Source organism: Ambystoma mexicanum, chromosome 3p, assembly GCF_040938575.1.
Source record: "Ambystoma mexicanum isolate Mex_15411 chromosome 3p, UKY_AmexF1_1, whole genome shotgun sequence".
Lineage (NCBI taxonomy): Eukaryota > Metazoa > Chordata > Amphibia > Caudata > Ambystomatidae > Ambystoma > Ambystoma mexicanum.
The window spans coordinates 553,529,444-553,547,125 of record NC_090925.1 but is presented as its reverse complement, the minus strand read 5'-3'; the positions used below and the strand labels follow the sequence as shown (position 1 = coordinate 553,547,125).

The 17,682-nt window shown below is 48.1% G+C and overlaps 1 protein-coding gene across 1 annotated transcript in view; it reads right to left on the bottom strand.

The window, feature by feature from the left end:
- The window catches only part of PREX1 (phosphatidylinositol-3,4,5-trisphosphate dependent Rac exchange factor 1), a 1,235,108-nt gene that overhangs the window by 80,314 nt on the left and 1,137,112 nt on the right, over positions 1 to 17,682 (bottom strand). The window contains exons 30-31 of the mRNA XM_069651281.1: positions 15,142 to 15,270; positions 9,214 to 9,255 (exon numbers count right to left, since the gene is read on the bottom strand). Of these exons, the coding sequence (XP_069507382.1) occupies positions 9,214 to 9,255; positions 15,142 to 15,270 (171 nt within the window). The remainder of the gene's footprint in view (positions 1 to 9,213; positions 9,256 to 15,141; positions 15,271 to 17,682) is intronic.

Below are 17,682 nucleotides of genomic sequence, written 5' to 3'. Positions count from 1 at the left end.
GACATTTCCTGCAGCTGGCGCACACTGGTTCCAGTATCGGGCTTGTGTGCCCCCATCAATAATACCTAATTCAGGTCCACTTGTTTTGCGGACACACATTAAAAGGGGGACATTCCCTCATTTGTCTCGGGAGGACAGCTCAGGGGCAATGTGCTCGCCTTGGAAGCAAGACGACAGGGAGCAACACAGGTTCGATCCCCGGGTCCACGCTTAGAAACCTCTGGGTATTAAGCGCGTTATAAATAACCTATCATATATCATTTGCATGGCTATATACCTCTTGCAAAGCCAGTGATCCCACAATGTCCATGCTCTTGCACTGCCGTAACATAGCCTACACACTAACAGATCGGTCGTAGGGTGTGGGGCACATACAGAGCCCACCCTCCTCAGTGAACAGGAGAAGGAGTGTAGCAAAGATACTTCGGGATCCAACTACATACGACCATGGCACTTGATCAAGGAAAGGTCTGGTGACCTTTCGCTTACACCAGTGTCTTCAAACTGTGGGGATGGCAAACCCTATGGGGCACGAAGGATGTGCAAGGGGTGGAAGGCTGCTTAAAAAGGGATTACAGGGACTGCTTTGCTCAGTATATAAAAGTGGGAATGCCACTGCATTACACACATGGCATGGGGTCACCACTCATATACAGGGGTGGACTGGGAACCAAAAGAGGCCCTGGAAATACTGTTCAAAGTGTCCAATATTGCACATTTTCAGCAAGCCCTACACTTTTCCTATAAGGACAGTTGGAAACACCACACAAAGAGGCCTACCGGGAAATCCCCAAAGCTCCCTATAGGCCAGTCCACCCCTCCTCGTGTACTTTGACAGAGCAGTAATTGAACCTGTGGCCGTGTCAAAGTATTCTGTGCCGCTCTGAACTGCCTGTGCTCAAGGGTTGGTTTTGGTCTTCTAAAAAGAGCGAGCCCAGAAGTCTGTGCTGCGGACATGAATGCACATCTTCCTGGCGTGGGGGGTGGGGCTGAGGGGGGGGGGTCAGAGCCCAGGAGGTCACTCATCACATGGTTATCCCTCTGCACACACAGGCGAGTCCATTGACTGGATCCCTCGCCGCCCCATGAATCATGGCTCCCTGGGGCACGGGAAAAGCGCAAGGCTAAAGAAAGAAAGCGCTGTTCCAGATATACTTCACTACGCATGCTCCCTCTGCAAAGGCGCGAATGGGCCGACATGGCTTTTCTCGACCATACACAGTCTCTCAGGTCCGGCCGGGACTCGAGGACCCAATGCTCACTCCCAAAGGTCGCTCTAATTGACAGCGACTCCCAGAAAAAATACGTACAGAGTGGTTTGATGGGAGGGAAAAAAACATAGCCTCAAAGTGAAGCACGGGCATGGATCTCCCCTCTAAGCAACGACAGAATGTAAGCTTTGGACAGTGCGGACACATCACACAAGGTAATTCTAAATGGCATTGGCGTGTTAATATTTATAATACAGGAGTAAAAGAATCAGGATACAAGCGAGACCTACACTCAGTTACAACAACAAAATAGAGTCTTATAGCGCTGAAGGATCGCAGAATCCAAGCTTGAAAAGGAGAGCAGATCTTTTCGAAAATCCGCCCACGGTCTTCACGAACGCGGTCAAGTCCACGTTGACGCACTGATACATTCAAGGAGGAGTAATGTTCCTGTACCCGTAGAGAATATTTACACTGGGTCAAAACGTTGGTGCCAAACAGTAGAAGCATTCAATTCTGCTTCACACCTAAAAGTTTACTGTGGCAAGGCCTTGGGAACAGTGGGGCGGCTGCCATCAACTCGATCCTGGCACGGAAACTGACCCAGGGTCACCTGCACCTGAAATTGTGGGGACCACCAAATCAACCAAGCAATCCCAGAGCAAGAAGACAGACCTGCAACTCATCCTTGCTGTCCTCTAGCATGCGGTGTCTAAGGGGACACGTACACACGAGCATGCAGCAGCAGCAGTAGAAGAAGGTGTGCAATCGTAAGGGCCACTCTAGCAATTCCTGACAGCATCTTGACCCGAGAAATACCAGGCATCTCTTGGAGAGGGGGCTGAGGGGGTTCTGTGCTGTACACTTAAAGGTGTACTGGGAGCAGCAACAAAGCCATCCCCCGGTATGGCCCGGCCCCTGGTCTTTGGAGACACACACATCATCGCATGTGCCCTGCAGGAATGTCGCTATCACACTGAGGGCACAGTGCCCAGACTGCGGCGAGAGGGCAGGTGATGGAGAGGACGCCGATAGGGTCTGCAGGGGTTCCAACAGACATTTTAAGGGGACCAGAGTACCAGGCTGAAGGTCTAGAACTCTTATTTTCGATTTTTTTTAATGATTAGTGTGTGAATACTTTAACAAATGTATGGATTAGGCAGCACAAAGAAATCAATCAGTGGCCAGCACTCGAAACACATTGCCTTCGTGATCACAGAAGAAACGAATAATGAGCTTGAATCGGAGTGCAAACCTCTCCATGAAAGGAAGGACTTCCCAAGAGAGAAAAGGGTGCCTATTCATGACAACATAATGATCAAGAGGGCATTATGCAATGGTAGCAACCTTGCAAATGGGCTTCTCTTACAATTGTGCAGTGTGCATTTCTACTGATCACTTCCAGTATATGATATTCTGCACTGCCGAAAGGGCCCATCATACGGAGGCATGAGACCAGGGCCTTAATCGGTTAATGCCCTCAACTCACAGAAGCATAAACACCAGGGGGAAGGAGCATAGCGGGGGCTGGGCATGGGGCATATTTAGACACTCCTCTATAAGTTCCTTTGGGCCTGTGATTATATATTAAGTGTCCCCGCAACTCAAAAGTACCTGGAGTCAGGGAAGGAGAAGATAAGCACAGGGTGGTGAACATGTGGGGCAGGTTCACTTGCGACGAAGAACGTGAAGGAAGTGCATTGCAGAAAGAAAGCCATGGGAGGGAGCAAAGGGGGGTACAGGGAGCGCAGTGCGGAGATGTGTCACAGAGAGAATTGGTGCAGAATAATGGGCAGTCAGGTGGAAGGAGCAGCACTGGCAAAAGGCAGAGCACCGGAGAAAGAAAGAGCACTGGCATAGGCAGAACATTAGGCTTAGCTGGGGAAGGAGCACACCGGGGTCAATGAGGATCAGCCCTGAAAAGGGAAGAACTAGCACTGGGATGCAACGAGCATTCATACAAATAATTATTTGCATTTATATAGCGCTACGAACCCTCAGTGGTGCTCATTTATCGACCTCGGAAGGATGAAAGGCTGAGTTTGGCCCCGCCGGGATTCGAACCTCTGTTAATTTGATTGAGTTGATTCGAACCTCCGTTAGCAGGCTCTGCACCGATGTCAAATCAAGCGCTCTACTCATCTGTATTGGAGGTGGAAGCATCATTGGGGATTGGAAGAAGCGGGTGGGGGGGGTAGAACTGGCCGCAGGAGGATTGACAGGAGTCTGATTGGAACAGAAGGAATGGCAATGGTGGTAGCATGGGGGCTTTCCTTGAGCATTGTCATCAGTGGCGAGTGGGGAGACGGGGGGCAATAGCACTGGTGGGCACTGGTGAGTTGATTAGAACCTTAATGGTTTGGAAGGAGCCTAAGGGAGATAGAAGCCCAGGTGGTCACCAGAAGCACCGGGGAGGCAGGAAGAGCATGTGGGGTGGAAGGAGTGCAGAAGGATGCGGAGGGTACACCAAGGCGGCACAAGGAGCACGGTGGAGTGTGCAAGCAACACATGGTGTGCAAGCAAGAAAATGGTTTGCAAGGAGAGTGGGCAGTGAAGGGTCTATGACGCGCTGTGGAGTGGATAGAACGAGCACTGGGTGAAGGTGGCCCACTTCTAGAGGAGCAGCACTCGCAGGGAAGGGCACCGGGTGCAGGAGCAGCACTTGGGAAACTAGTCTATGGAATCCACACAGGGTGGAAGGAGCACTCAAAATGCATGAGGCAAAGGGAGCAGTAAAGATCACTGCAGGGGCATCAGTCATCGGGGTGGAAAACTCACTCGGTGGCACATTGATTACTGGGGGTATATGCACCAGTGGTGGGGAGAAAAACACACTGAGGGATCAAGGAGCAATAAGTGGGGACAAGGTATACTGGCACACAAGGCTCAATAGAAGGGTGTAAGATTCAATAGGGGTGTGCAAGATTCACCAAGGAAGCCATGGATCTGCTGGCTGCAAAGATCACTGGAATGCATAAGGATCACAGGAGGAGAGGCAAGGGTCTATGACGGAGAGGCAAGGATTTACTAGGGGAGAGGCAAGGGTCTATGGGGGAGAGGCAAGGGTCTATGGGGGAGAGGCAAGGGTCTATGGGGGAGAGGCAAGGGTCTATGCGGGAGAGTCAAGGGTCTATGCGGGAGAGGCAAGGGTCTACATGGGAGAGGCAAGGGTCTACATGGGAGAGGCAAGGATTCACTAGGGGCGAGGCAAGTGTCTATGAGGAGAGGTAAGGGTCTATGGGGGAGAGGTAAGGGTCTATGGGGAGAGGTGTCATGCTGAGAACCTGGTGTCTGCAGAAGCTGCTGAACCCCCGACAATCCACCCAAAATGTGGCACTCTGAGCTGACATATATATATATAACTGCTCAGTTTACCTCACTTTCAGGGGAAAGGGGGAAAGGACAAAGAAACAAACACCAGGCTGGAATCTATCAACTCGCTGGTTCTTCACATGTAGTTAAAACATAAATATGCAATACACCTCATTACTTATGGGTTACTATACTAACCTTAAACTCTATATCCTTACCAAAATAGTTAAAAAACCATACCTGGTACTTCTCTTCAATATGCCCAGAGAAGTGATAAGCAGACAAAACTTCCTTACTTGTGGACCAGAATCTTATAGATCATTCAGCCTTCTCAGTAGGTCCATGAATGTAAGTTTTAACTTTGTAGTTCGTCTGCTCAACCCTAAGATTCTTGAACAAGGTCTAAAGTTCTTCAAATAAGTTTAAGAAAGTTCTTTTAAGTTCTCGTATTTGTTTTTTATATTTTCTTTGTAGAGTGTCTTTTACTCAGGAACAAATTTTTAACTTGCGATGAAATCTTCACGTGGAAAGCCAGCACACGCGCTAAAATCCAAACCGCGGGTAAAACGCAAACGTGCTGAAAATCCAAACCGCAGGAATAAACACACGCGCTTTACTCCAAGTCGCGGGAAATGCGCACACACGCTGTAAATCCAAACCGCGGGAAAAAACACACGCGCTTTTCTCCAAGTCGCGGGAAATACGCACACGAGCTGAAAATCCAAACCGCGGGAAAAAACACACGCGCTTTTCTCCAAGTAGCGGGAAATACGCACACGCGCTGACAATCCAATTCGCGGGTAAACGCACACGCGCTAAAGTCCAAGACGCGATAAAAAATTACATGCGCTAAAGTCCAACCCACGAATAAATACGCATACGCGCAAAAAACCAAATCGCGGGAAAAAGCACACGCGCTTTTATTTTATCATGTAAAAAAAACCCTCGCGTATATGAACAGTAACCGCGAGTCCAAAGTTCACGCTCGCGCTTCACTCTCACGTGCAGAGACACACGCGTGGGCTCACAGTAACGGGAAAAAACTCACGCGCTTGTTTGAATTGACACGTAGAGATCAAAAACAAACGTACACGCTTCAATTTTTTAGATACAGATTTGCGATTTCAATCCCTTAAAATAAATATAACCTTTTTACAAAGTTCAACAAAAAATGGAAAGTCACTTATCTTGTGATTGAGACTTGAAAACTTCCTTTCTCAGAAAATTGGAAGTTTCTAACTCCTGTCCTGTGTCTCCACCAAACTCCAAACACGACTCCTGTTATACTTTCAGATTTTCCGCTCAACTGCTAGGAACTTGTCACCCTTGACCAAGTTAAGCAGGAGCTACAAGACACACGACCTCTCAGCTGGGCAAGGGCGATGAAAGGCAGTTTAGAATGTTCATTGTCCTCCCTATAAACAATCTCCAGCCAATTAGAATTTAGACTGAGAACCTCCATCTTGGCTTGGGGCATTTTCCATAGACTGCAATGAAGGTTAAGGGCAAAATTGGCTGTTTAAAAATATAACCCATAATAACTTCCCAAAACCTTTCTATACTAAATATGTGTCTCTCCTGACCCAATGTAAATGAGTATATGATACTGTATGTAAAGAATATGTCACTCCAACCTGACAGTACCTGACAGTGGCAAGGATTCACTAGGGGCGAGGCAAGTGTCTATGAGGAGAGGTAAGGGTCTATGGGGGAGAGGTAAGGGTCTATGGGGAGAGGCAAGGATTCACTAGGGGCAAGGGGTATCAGGTCATTCCATCTAATTACAAACCATCGAATGACAAACCATCGATTTTTTTGCATCGAAATACCTTTCCATTGAATGGCCATTGCGTTCCATAAAATTGAATGGATCCATTGACATGTAATGGTAAGTGTTAGGGTGGGGGCTTGAGTTAGTTTAAGGGTTAAATTAGGGTTAAGATTATGGTTGGGGCTAGGGTCATGTTTAAGGTTAGGGTTGGGGCTAGGGTTAGTTTAAGGGTTAAATTAGTGTTAGGGTTGGGGCCAGGGCTAGGGGGGTGGTGTGGGGGTTGGGGGGACCCCCCCAATATACGCAAAAAATTAAAAACGTTTCAAGGAGCTGGCCAGTGCTGAAATTTCAGCACTGGACAGCTCCATGTAACGTTTTAAAGTTATAAAAAAAAGCATTGAAATGCTACTTTTCACATGTAAAAGTGGATTTCCATTGAAACCAGTCCATGTATATTGTCGATGGACTGGTTTCGATGGAAATACACTTTTGAATGTAAAATATAGGGTTGACAATACTTTTTTTGTCAATGCTTTTTTTTCGATGGTTTAGTAGGTCGATGCTTTAAATTCGATGTAATCCCTATAAACCGGGGCAAGGCAGGGGTCTAAGGGGGATAGGCAAGGGTCGATGGGGGAGAGGCAAGGGTCGACTGGAGGCGAGGCAAGGGTCGATGGGGGAGAGGCAAGGGTCAATGGGGGAGAGGCAAGGGTCAATGGGGGAGAGGCAAGGGTCAATGGGGGAGAGGCAAGGGTCAATGGGGGAGAGGCAAGGATCCACTGGGGGAGAGGCAAGGATCCACTGGGGGCGAGGCAAGGATCCACTGGGGGCGAGGCAACTGTCAATGAGGGAGAGGGAAGTGTCAATGAGGGAGAGGTGAGGGTCAAGGGGGAGAGGCAAGGGTCTCTGGGGCAGAGGCAAGGGTCTCTGGGGGAGAGGCAAGGGTCTCTGGGGGAGAGGCAAGGGTCTCTGGGGGAGAGGCAAGGGTCTCTGGGGGAGAGGCAAGGGTCTCTGGGGGAGAGGCAAGGGTCTCTGGGGGAGAGGCAAGGGTCTCTGGGGGAGAGGCAAGGGTCTATGAGGGAGAGGCAAGGGTCTATGAGGGGGAAGCAAGGGCCTATGAGGGGGAAGCAAGGGCCTATGAGGGAGAAGCAAGGGCCTATGAGGGAGAAGCAAGGGCCTATGAGGGAGAAGCAAGGGCCTATGAGGGAGAGGCAAGGGCCTCTGGGGGAGAGACAAGGGTCTCTGGGGGAGAGGCAAGGGTCTCTGGGGGAGAAGCAAGAGTCTCTGGGGGAGAAGCAAGGGTCTCTGGGGGAGAAGCAAGGGTCTCTGGGGGAGAAGCAAGGGTCTCTGGGGGAGAAGCAAGGGTCTCTGGGGAGAAGCAAGGGTCTCTGGGGAGAAGCAAGGGTCTCTGGGGAGAAGCAAGGGTCTCTGGGGAGAAGCAAGGGTCTCTGGGGAGAAGCAAGGGTCTCTGGGGAGAAGCAAGGGTCTCTGGGGAGAAGCAAGGGTCTCTGGGGGAGAGGCAAGGGTCTATGGGGGAGAGGCAAGGGTCTATGGGGGAGAGGCAAGGGTCTATGCGGGAGAGTCAAGGGTCTATGCGGGAGAGGCAAGGGTCTATGGGGAGAGGCAAGGAACTATGGGGGAGAGGCAAGGGTCTCTGGGGGAGAGGCAAGGGTCTCTGGGGGAGAGGCAAGGGTCTCTGGGGGAGAGGCAAGGGCCTATGGGGGAGAGGTAAGGGCCTATGAGGGAGAGGTAAGGGCCTATGAGGGAGAGTCAAGGGTCTATGCGGGAGAGGCAAGGGTCTATGGGGAGAGGCAAGGAACTATGGAGGAGAGGCAAGGGTCTCTGGGGGAGAGGCAAGGGTCTATGCGGGAGAGGCAAGGGTCTATGCGGGAGAGTCAAGGGTCTATGCGGGAGAGTCAAGGGTCTATGCGGGAGAGTCAAGGGTCTATGCGGGAGAGTCAAGGGTCTATGCGGGAGAGTCAAGGGTCTATGCGGGAGAGTCAAGGGTCTATGCGGGAGAGTCAAGGGTCTATGCGGGAGAGTCAAGGGTCTATGCGGGAGAGTCAAGGGTCTATGCGGGAGAGGCAAGGGTCTATGGGGAGAGGCAAGGGTCTATGGGGAGAGGCAAGGGTCTCTGGAGGAGAGGCAAGGGTCTCTGGGGGAGAGGCAAGGGTCTCTGGGGGAGAGGCAAGGGTCTCTGGGGGAGAGGCAAGGGCCTATGGGGGAGAGGTAAGGGCCTATGAGGGAGAGGTAAGGGCCTATGAGGGAGAGGTAAGGGCCTATGAGGGAGAGGTAAGGATCACTGGGGAGAGGCAAGGGTCTATGGGGAAGAGGGAATGGTCTATGAGGGAGAGGCAAGGGGCTATGAGGGAGAGGTAAGGGTCTATAAGGGAGAGGTAAGGGCCTATGAGGGAGAGGTAAGGATCACTGGGGAAGAGACAAGGGTCTATGGAGAAGAGGGAATCGTCTATAGGGGAGAGGAAGGGGTTTATGGGGGGGGGGAGGGGTCTATGAGGGAGAGGCAAGGGTCCATTGGGGGAGAGGAAGTTAGTTTTGTCATTATGTCTATAGTTGTAGGTGGCACACTTACCAGAAAAGTGTTGTGATGAAAAGGACTCGCGATACAGCAAAGTACAGCCGATTAACAGTAAACTACTTATCACCTGCGAAAATGCGCTTTGCAATAAATCAAGACCTTTCCTCGTTTTGAAGCCAGCCTGCTGATCGCGTCATCACTGGAAGCTTTTTATATCTCTCTGCAAATGCTGGTTATTTTTGCGGTAGATGCAGTCTTCGCACAAGAAGCATTACATTTAAAACATACAAGAGCGCCTTTTCAGCCACGCGCCCTGGCGCATGGCACATTGTCACATCTCCTCTGAGGCCAGCCGTACCGAACCAATGCGCGTGCGCGCTCACCTGTGCATTTCAGCAAAGCCAGAAGGAGCTGGTTCTCTCCATCTAAAAGAGAAGGCAGAGAGAGCGCCATTATTGCTTTCACAGGTTCCAGGTGCAGTGACGCATGATGGAGATGACCTAACAACTGAACATTCTGACGTGGCTGCGGTGTGACAAGTGTAGTGAAAGAAAAAAAAACACAAGCAAATAGTCAATATGCACACACACTTGTTTTTTCAATGAACCAATTTCGATAAACTCTGTAAGCACTATTAACACACACACACACTTTATCAGAGACAAATATGTGATGGTAGGTATTATATTAAAATATATTAACAATGCCGCCCCCGACCCCCTTGAAATAAGCCGAATTTACAAATGCCAAACAACTGCCAGCATGCATTGATCGCTTTTATAATTGGCCATTTATAACGAGCTTAAAACCCAGAGGTTTCGGTGATCGAACCTGTGTTGCTCGAATCGTCTGGCTTCCAAAGCCAGCGCATTGCCCCCGAGCTGTCCTCTCAGGAGGAGCTATGCTAGTGGAATACAGTATAATCCATTTAACAGAATACAATTGAGCCAACTTTGAGGTACTTTCCAATTTACTGTTCTGCATTAATTATTTTAATTAAGTGATCCCTTGTAGGTACATCAGTATACTGCTTTTAGCCACATGCATATAGATATTTGTGAAGGCGTGTGGGGTAGCATCGCACATGTTGGCACTCGGTTGCTTTGCAGCAATGAGTTGGCCATGGCCAGTTCCCTCTGGGAGGATTGGACCTCGTGCCAAAGGAGGCGTCCCAGTGTTGCCCCATGCCTAGAATGGTCCAAGGCATGGGCTTTTCAATGGGGGCCCCTGATCCTTGCAGAAGGGAGGCATCAGTGTGGGTGGGCTACATTGGTGAAAGGATCCTTGCACTGGATCATTTTAACCCCTTTGTGAAGGATGGAAGGATGGAAAGGTGGGTGTGGCAGGGCACGTGTACCTCAATGCGCTTCCCTCGAACCTGTAGCCATATCAATTCCTCATGGGAGTGGACCGGTTGTTGCCCGATCTGAGCCTGTGGGTAGGCATGTAGTCGGGGAACATATCTTCACGTATTAAGGAAATAGTGCTGGCATGAGTTGCCCAATGTGGATAGTGTTAAAAGGGCTATAATACAAGACTAAACATGTTTTCATTGATGTTGAACATTGCATTTCAATCTTCATATCATGTATACAGACTCCCGACATCAATGTTTGCTTTGCTCATGTATTTCTGAAAGCATGTTTTTCAAAACGGATTCAGGTGTCATGGACTAATTTCCAAAATAAACGTGATTTAAGGACGGACTAGAGTCAGTTCACAGAAAGATCAAACAAGTTACAAACGATGGAATGGAATGCGATCTAGAGGAACTCCCGCTGGGGAAAAGCAGTGGCTCCAGTATGTTCATCCATCACGTGATGCTTTCTTCATAGGTCAGAGGGTTGTGCTCACATTTGTGTCCCTAGAGCTAGGGAGTGGAGGTCAACATGACCAACGAGGCCTGACAAGAAAGCAGCACATCAAGGGGTTGCTTGTGTCCCCAATCCACAGGGGGACAAGGGCTAACAGTCTGGGCAGGGCTGCTGCATTGGGGGCAGAGACGAGAGAGATTGCCTTGACTGAAAATCTTGCCACTTACAAGTTAGTGGCGTTAATATGTTTTCCGTTTGCATCAATCCAGCCCTGCCGCTTTATTTCTTTTATTGGGCGCGACTCCCACACCCTCATGCCCCCCCCCTCCTCCTCCTTCCTAGCCAAGATCATTCATGTCACTGTGTCCTGCCCCCAAACCAGTATGTTCTGCTGCAGTGTTAAGTGCCACAGCATTGCTTTCAGATATGGGGACCCGTCAGCGGCTACCCCTTCAGTCAGGAACCCTGTTTGATGGGGGCACCTAAGCAAAACACCCAAGCAGGGAAACACTTTTTACCCCTGGCTGTATTTACAACACAGGAGGCAAGGCCTTCAGAGGCGCACAGGCAGTAGAGTCTATAGAGAGCCGCCATGGGGAGGACAGGCAGAGGGGAGGTTGGAATCTAGCCAGCAAGCCTTCAATTCACAGCTGTGCACTGAAACAGTAAGTATAACATATGTAGTCCACACCAGACTGAACCCACACAAAGGGCTAAGGAGCAGCGGTAGACCAACTGGAGTTGGAACTAAATACATGTCACCAAATATTGGCCCGTGTATAAGAAAACATGACTGTAGAGTGTGGCATCAAGCGCTTCATTGCCAGACTACCTATGTGAAAGCTCAAGGACCTGACCAGGGAGTAGAGAAAAGCATAAATGAGACATCTTTGGTTCAATAGCAACGTGTGTAGGGGATTATTTGTCCTATTTGCAACTTTCCCTCCAATGATTTCAATGGAAACCCCATTACAGTTGTCCAGGACTTGGTATTGTGGCTGCCCTTTCTGGGTGAGTGAGGCCTATTTAGACCCTCACCTGCTCAACTCAAAGGTTTTGGGATTGCTTGCCAGTCTCAAAGCTACCAGTGCAGTCACGGAGTTTCTAACGTTTACGTTTTCCTGTATTTTTCCGTTGAAACACGTACTTGCCAGCGCTTTCTGGTCGGATGTGTGCTTCTCTGCGTTCCCTCTCGGGCTTCTGGCAGCTTCTCCAGCGGCTGCGAAAGCTCTGGAGTGTCTTCTCCTTCTCTGGCTTCGGCTGCGTCTCCAGCGACTGCGGTAGCTCTGCAGCATCTTCTTCTCAGGCTGCACTTCTCCAGCTGATTGCACGTTCCATTTCCCTCGGTTGGATGCCTGTTCTTCCTGCTGCTTCATTGGTCCCTCCAAGCCGGATCTGTCAGGGCCGTTTCTGCCAGTACACAAGCGTCTTGGCTCCGGTTCTCTCTGCTTGTCCTCACTCGCTGGCTTCAAATCTCACAGTTCCCTCCAAGGAGGACTTCTCTCTCTCTTCTATAGTCCTTTCTCTATTTCTATGTGTGCTTCTCCAATGGGAGAACATCTAGAAGGCTCACTTGAGGTTCTAGGAATAGTCGGTAGGGCTCTGTACCTCCTCCCCATCCCAGTACTTGCCCATTGCATTCATTCTTGGTAGTATTTGCTCTTCTTCGTCCCAGTATGAGCCAAGGATGTTTCTCTTAGGCAGTGCCTACTCTTCCTCGTCCTAGTGGAATTTAAGTACTGGGTTTTGCAGAGACACATGGATGTCTGTGGTATAGGAGTGAGGGATGAGGAGGTGGGTCTCATGGGCTGAGGGGAGATAAAGGAAGTGGATGCAGGGTGACGGATGTTGTACCGCATTCTCCCTAGATGATCCTCCTTGTCCCTAGTGGGAAAGTCTCGCACCATGAGATCCTCCTGCTGAGTACCGCCCCCAGGGGCACTGTCTGGTAATGGGCTCACCTCCCTGGCCTCATGAGATGGGGCTCTCCCTCAGGAAGAAGTGACATATAAGGATTCTTCACAGTGTCTATTGCTTTTGAATTGTCTATGTTTCCATCAATTGAAAGTATAAATAGAATATCCCAATTTTAGTTTATTGAAAATCCTCATCTATTTTTAACAGCAACTATAACCATAATCCTCAGGTTGACCCATACATTTGGAAAGAATAAACATGTATTTGCATACTGAATAGGTTCCAATAAAGAAACATTTTCACCTTTCACAAGCCGTAATCTCTGGTTTTGCCAATTCTGCACTATACATCAGGGTGTAGAATGGAATAATTTCTAGGGACTTCGAATTTTGACAGATAACGCACAGTGAGATTACATTATTGCCCAGGATCACACACTGCAATTTAGGCAATGGACCACATATCTAACCACCTCCATTTGATACTTACAATTGTTAATGTTTGGCTTCTCATGGCTAAAATAATAGTTTGCTTTTTAGAAATGAAGTTAACAGTAAACAAATCACATAATAAGGAAATGTGGCAAAATATAAATTGTTCAGCAAAAGGAGAATGATTGTGGGTTCATTTTTCATGTATGCAAATGAAAGGCAGCAGACAGGCCAGGCATCTGTGCCTGGAGGCATGGTGAACTTGAGGCCTGGGTACGGAACCGGTATACATGCTTCCTCTGATTTCCACCAGAGCGAGACAGCAGAGGAGCAGCAGTCATGGTGTTCTTTTTGTAAGCTGTCATGGCACAGAGATTTCCCGTGTGCCTTTCAGTGTCTGGGGTGGGGGTATCATACAAGCAAGAGGAGGGTGAGCAGTCCGATTGTTGGAGTTGCAGGTCAGCTGGCCCCATGTTGCGCTAAAGCACTCTGCTGGCACACATGAAGTTGATGCCCAGCACCATGCTGCCAGCATAGGAAAGCTTCTGCTGGAGGAGAGCTTGCTTCTGAGACTTCAAGTCTATGGTGGCACTCTCAGTCTCATATGGTACTTCCTCATTTTTGGAAGCAGTCCCTTCCCTTGATTCTGACCTTCATTTTATGCCCGCTTATGTCCTAGGCCAAGGAATCAGTAAAGCCCATTATTGTTTGGAAATGCAGATTGACACCACTTAGTCCAAAAGATTCTCTCTTTTTATTTATGAAAAGTTTGGTCCTAGGAACAGTAATGCAATTCCTTCAATTGGAAAGTAACCTGGGTACCATTGCTCCCTGGCCTGCTTCCTCACCACGGCCGGCACACAACCTCTGGTCAGGAGTTATTCCAGGGGACTACAGAAAGGCACACAGAGGGCTTTCCATGAGGCTCTTAAAAGCCCACCGATGCTAGAGAAATGTACACAAAGCACTGCATATTTGGTTTCTCAAAAGAAGAGCTGGAGCTCTCAACCCCTAGCTTCTTCACACCGTGTCATTTTTGCTACACTGAATATTTGTCGTCGTCTACATTTTGGAATCGTGCCTATGAGGACGTAATCCTGAAAGCCAGGACTGGCTGATTTGTTTATACCTCAAGTGTGACAACTACAGGTGTCTTAGTCATTGTTTCACATTTGCATGTGTTGGTATGCTGGACCTGAATAACATGCGAGATTCTGTAAAAATTATGCGCGTGCTGTTTTCATGTCACCCAGTCAGGCTCAGGCCAGGCTAGTCTGCCTTGTAAGGCTTCAAGCCACGCTTCTATTGCCTGGTACTTGCTAATGGGCCTGTTCCAGTGAACTGTGGCTGGACAGAGGCATGCGATATTCCCACTCCCAATGGCACACTTGTTTCGGCTGAAAAGGAAAAGAAAACGAGGTGGGTGGGAGTAGTTGTTGCAAATCACCTCGACAATGGCGGGCGGGGGTAGATGTTGCAAATCGACTGGATTTGTGAAACTGGGCTGGCACAGTACCATAACATTTTAACAAAGGCCCTTGATCGGCAGCTGTTTGGCATTAGCCAAAAAAGCAACCATTCAATTACACCCGATTGATACTAGCATCCTTTTCCTCGTTGGCAAGAGCTATATTGTACGTTTAGCGGAATCCAGCACGGGGTCTTCTAGGTTCGATGCCTCAGGCCCTTGAGCCCCAGACTAATACTTCTTGGTGGGACTCGAGTCCCAGGGGCCCATCTAGGCTAGCGCCTATGTGTCCTGTGGAGAGTGCTCGGCTGCTCCCTTCCCGCACTGGGCTGGCTACACACGCTGCTTCTCCTTTTTCTGGTATGGTGCACACAGAAAAGGACTCCTTTATTTACAAGTGAAATATCTCTGGGTTTTCAAGCTTAAAAAAGAAAAACATGGGTATAAAGAGCGCACATTCAGATTTCACCAAACCAAAAAATGGCGCTGTGAGAACGCTCTTACGAAACTCCGAAACAATATCACTGGTTACTTCCAGGTACTTGGCAACCTGATCACTTGAGCAGCACGTCACTGGTGTCAAATGGCCTTGGCAGTATCCAAACATATTTTTGGAGGAATTGACATGTTTGTAGACATGTATACTTTTTTACACTGTATGTATATTTTGTACCAACGAACCTTCAACAAACTTTTGTATACTCTCAACGAGCGTCTTGATGGAGTTTGGAAGGTTCCAGGGGTCTTCTTGAATGCTGAGTTGAATCATACTCCGGCATCTTATCGTCCACTCTTCTTTCAGCCTAAATTCTATAGATTAGGGAAACACCAGATGTTAGCACACGAATGAGTGAAACATCTCCTTATATCCTTGGCACATGACACAAGCATATCTAAGCAGATTCACAAGCCTCAGAGATAGATACATATATAAGCACGTTGTACATTTATATTTTCCTAGAGCAAAATGCATGACGATGTAAATGAATTAAGAATCTGTAATGGTGACACCAAATCCTTCCAAAGACAACATGGTCACACACTAGCTTGAGGCTCAACGAAAGCCTCTCCAATACCCCCTTCATACAGATGAAATGGCTGCACCAAGTGATCCTCAGGACAATGCAAAGGAGGAGGAAAACAATAACAAGTAGGGGCCTACAGTGGAAGCCGGATGAAAGGTGGAGTTCAGAAATCAACTTTAATTAACTGTCATAAGGGTTGTGCCTTTAATTAGCAAATGGAGATTGTTATTGACCTCCTCCCAGCCACTTAGAATGTTCAGAGTGCAATTAATAACTACTGGTATTGACTGCATTCTGAACACACAGTCTTCAAAAGCAGACAGGAAAACAACAATGCATACAAAGGCAAGATTTATTTATTTATTTCAACAAGACACTGCCTCCCTGAAAGAACCTTCACTGTAACATCCTTTTTAACACACTAATCAGAAATGTAAAACATGTGAAAATGCTTTCACATTCTTAAAGAGAAACTGTTTACTTGTACAGGCTACCCAATGCATGCTCATGTTAAACCCATGTTAGTGTAACCAAGTTTGCAATTGAAATGCTTAATTCATTAAGATAATCTTGATATTTAAATAATACAAAATAAAAGCACCTTCAATTTACTAACTCAGTTGGTATATTTACTTAACTCACTATTAAAGTAACATTTTTCACTTCACCACCAAAACTCCAAAGATGTGTTACTACTATCACTATATGCTAATATCCTTATAGGTTTCAGGAGGGTTAAATTGATGGTGGGTCATTATCCCACATTAGTACCCGGCGCGCTCTCTACACTGGGAATACTACTTGTGGATTGGCTCTTTTCCGAGCCATACCACACGGTATTCCCGTGTACGTTAGTGCGTCCTGTGCGTGCCGGGTACTCTGTTCCCGGCGAGGGGCGTGGCAGCCCTGTAGCCAATGAGGAGTCTCGAAATGCGACAATCCCCGCTCCGAGCCTTGCCATGGCTGGAGGCTGCCTTCGTCCCCCACCGGGGATTTGGGTACGTTTTTTTTTTCCTCCACTCCCTCCCCCGCATATTATTAGCTCCCCGCCCTCCCAACCCCACTTACCTCTTTTTTTCTTCTTTCCATGGGAGCGAACGTGCAGGAAACACTTTTGTTCCCAGCGCGTCCGCTCCTGATGGCCACCATAGAAAGGGAAAACGGACTACGTTTTCCCTTTCCCGGCGGCCATTTTTTGTCACTTATTTTTCCGTTCCGAAACACGGTAGCATTTCGAAACAGAAAAAATGTCATTAGTGCCCCGGTCTAACGGGCTGGGGTACTAATGGCTATAAGACCCTCGGCGGCGGGTCAATACCACCCACGGTAATGCCCCCAGGGCTTCGTTAAGGGCTTTGCTACGCTCGGGCCAGTAACTACGGCACCAGGGGCATTACCTGGGGCGGTTTTGGCCCGCCGCCTCTGGTCTTATTGCCACAATAATGACCCCTCTCTCAGTCTATCAGGCACAAATATTCAATGGTTTTCATATTTGGCCAATTAGCACATGATTGGACTTCGTTTGTAGGTGTTTGCATTAATTATTAGGTGAATGCAACAAAAAATGTAAATGCTCCTTTAGGACTTTTTTTTCTTCTTCTATACATTAAATCAGTTTTGCTATCACCTACTGTATCACCTACTGTACAATGCAATTAGAATTAATGCAACAAGCAAAAGTTAAGTTTTCCAGCTTGTGTGCATCAAGCACACTTTCTGTGCTTTGTAAATCCTCATGTATCGCAGCATACTATGAACTGCAATTACATTACTTTTCTCCATAAAGTAAGGATCTGTTAAGTGAAAACTTGAACCAAAATCAACTTGTTTAATGGAGGAGTTGTCTCTGCAAGATCGCATAAAAAGACAATTGCTGGCAACGCCAAAAGATTTCCCCTTGATGCAGGCATGTGAGCGACATTTTCCAGGTACTGTCATAATTATACTAAGTGGCCATAAGATGGCAAAAGAGGGAAAATAGTGTTAGTACCTGGGTATATTATGGCAGTACCTTGCAAATGCCTAGCTAGTGCCTCTCTACACAAGCCAAAACTGTTGCCTTTGTCAATACCTCTTTTTAGTCTGACTTCAGTGCAAGTAACATATGCAAGCTCACAGACAGTGACACACAAGCTCTCCTTATAAATCAAGTGGCTGAAGGCACAGCTGTTACAACACTTCATTACACCAGGAACTG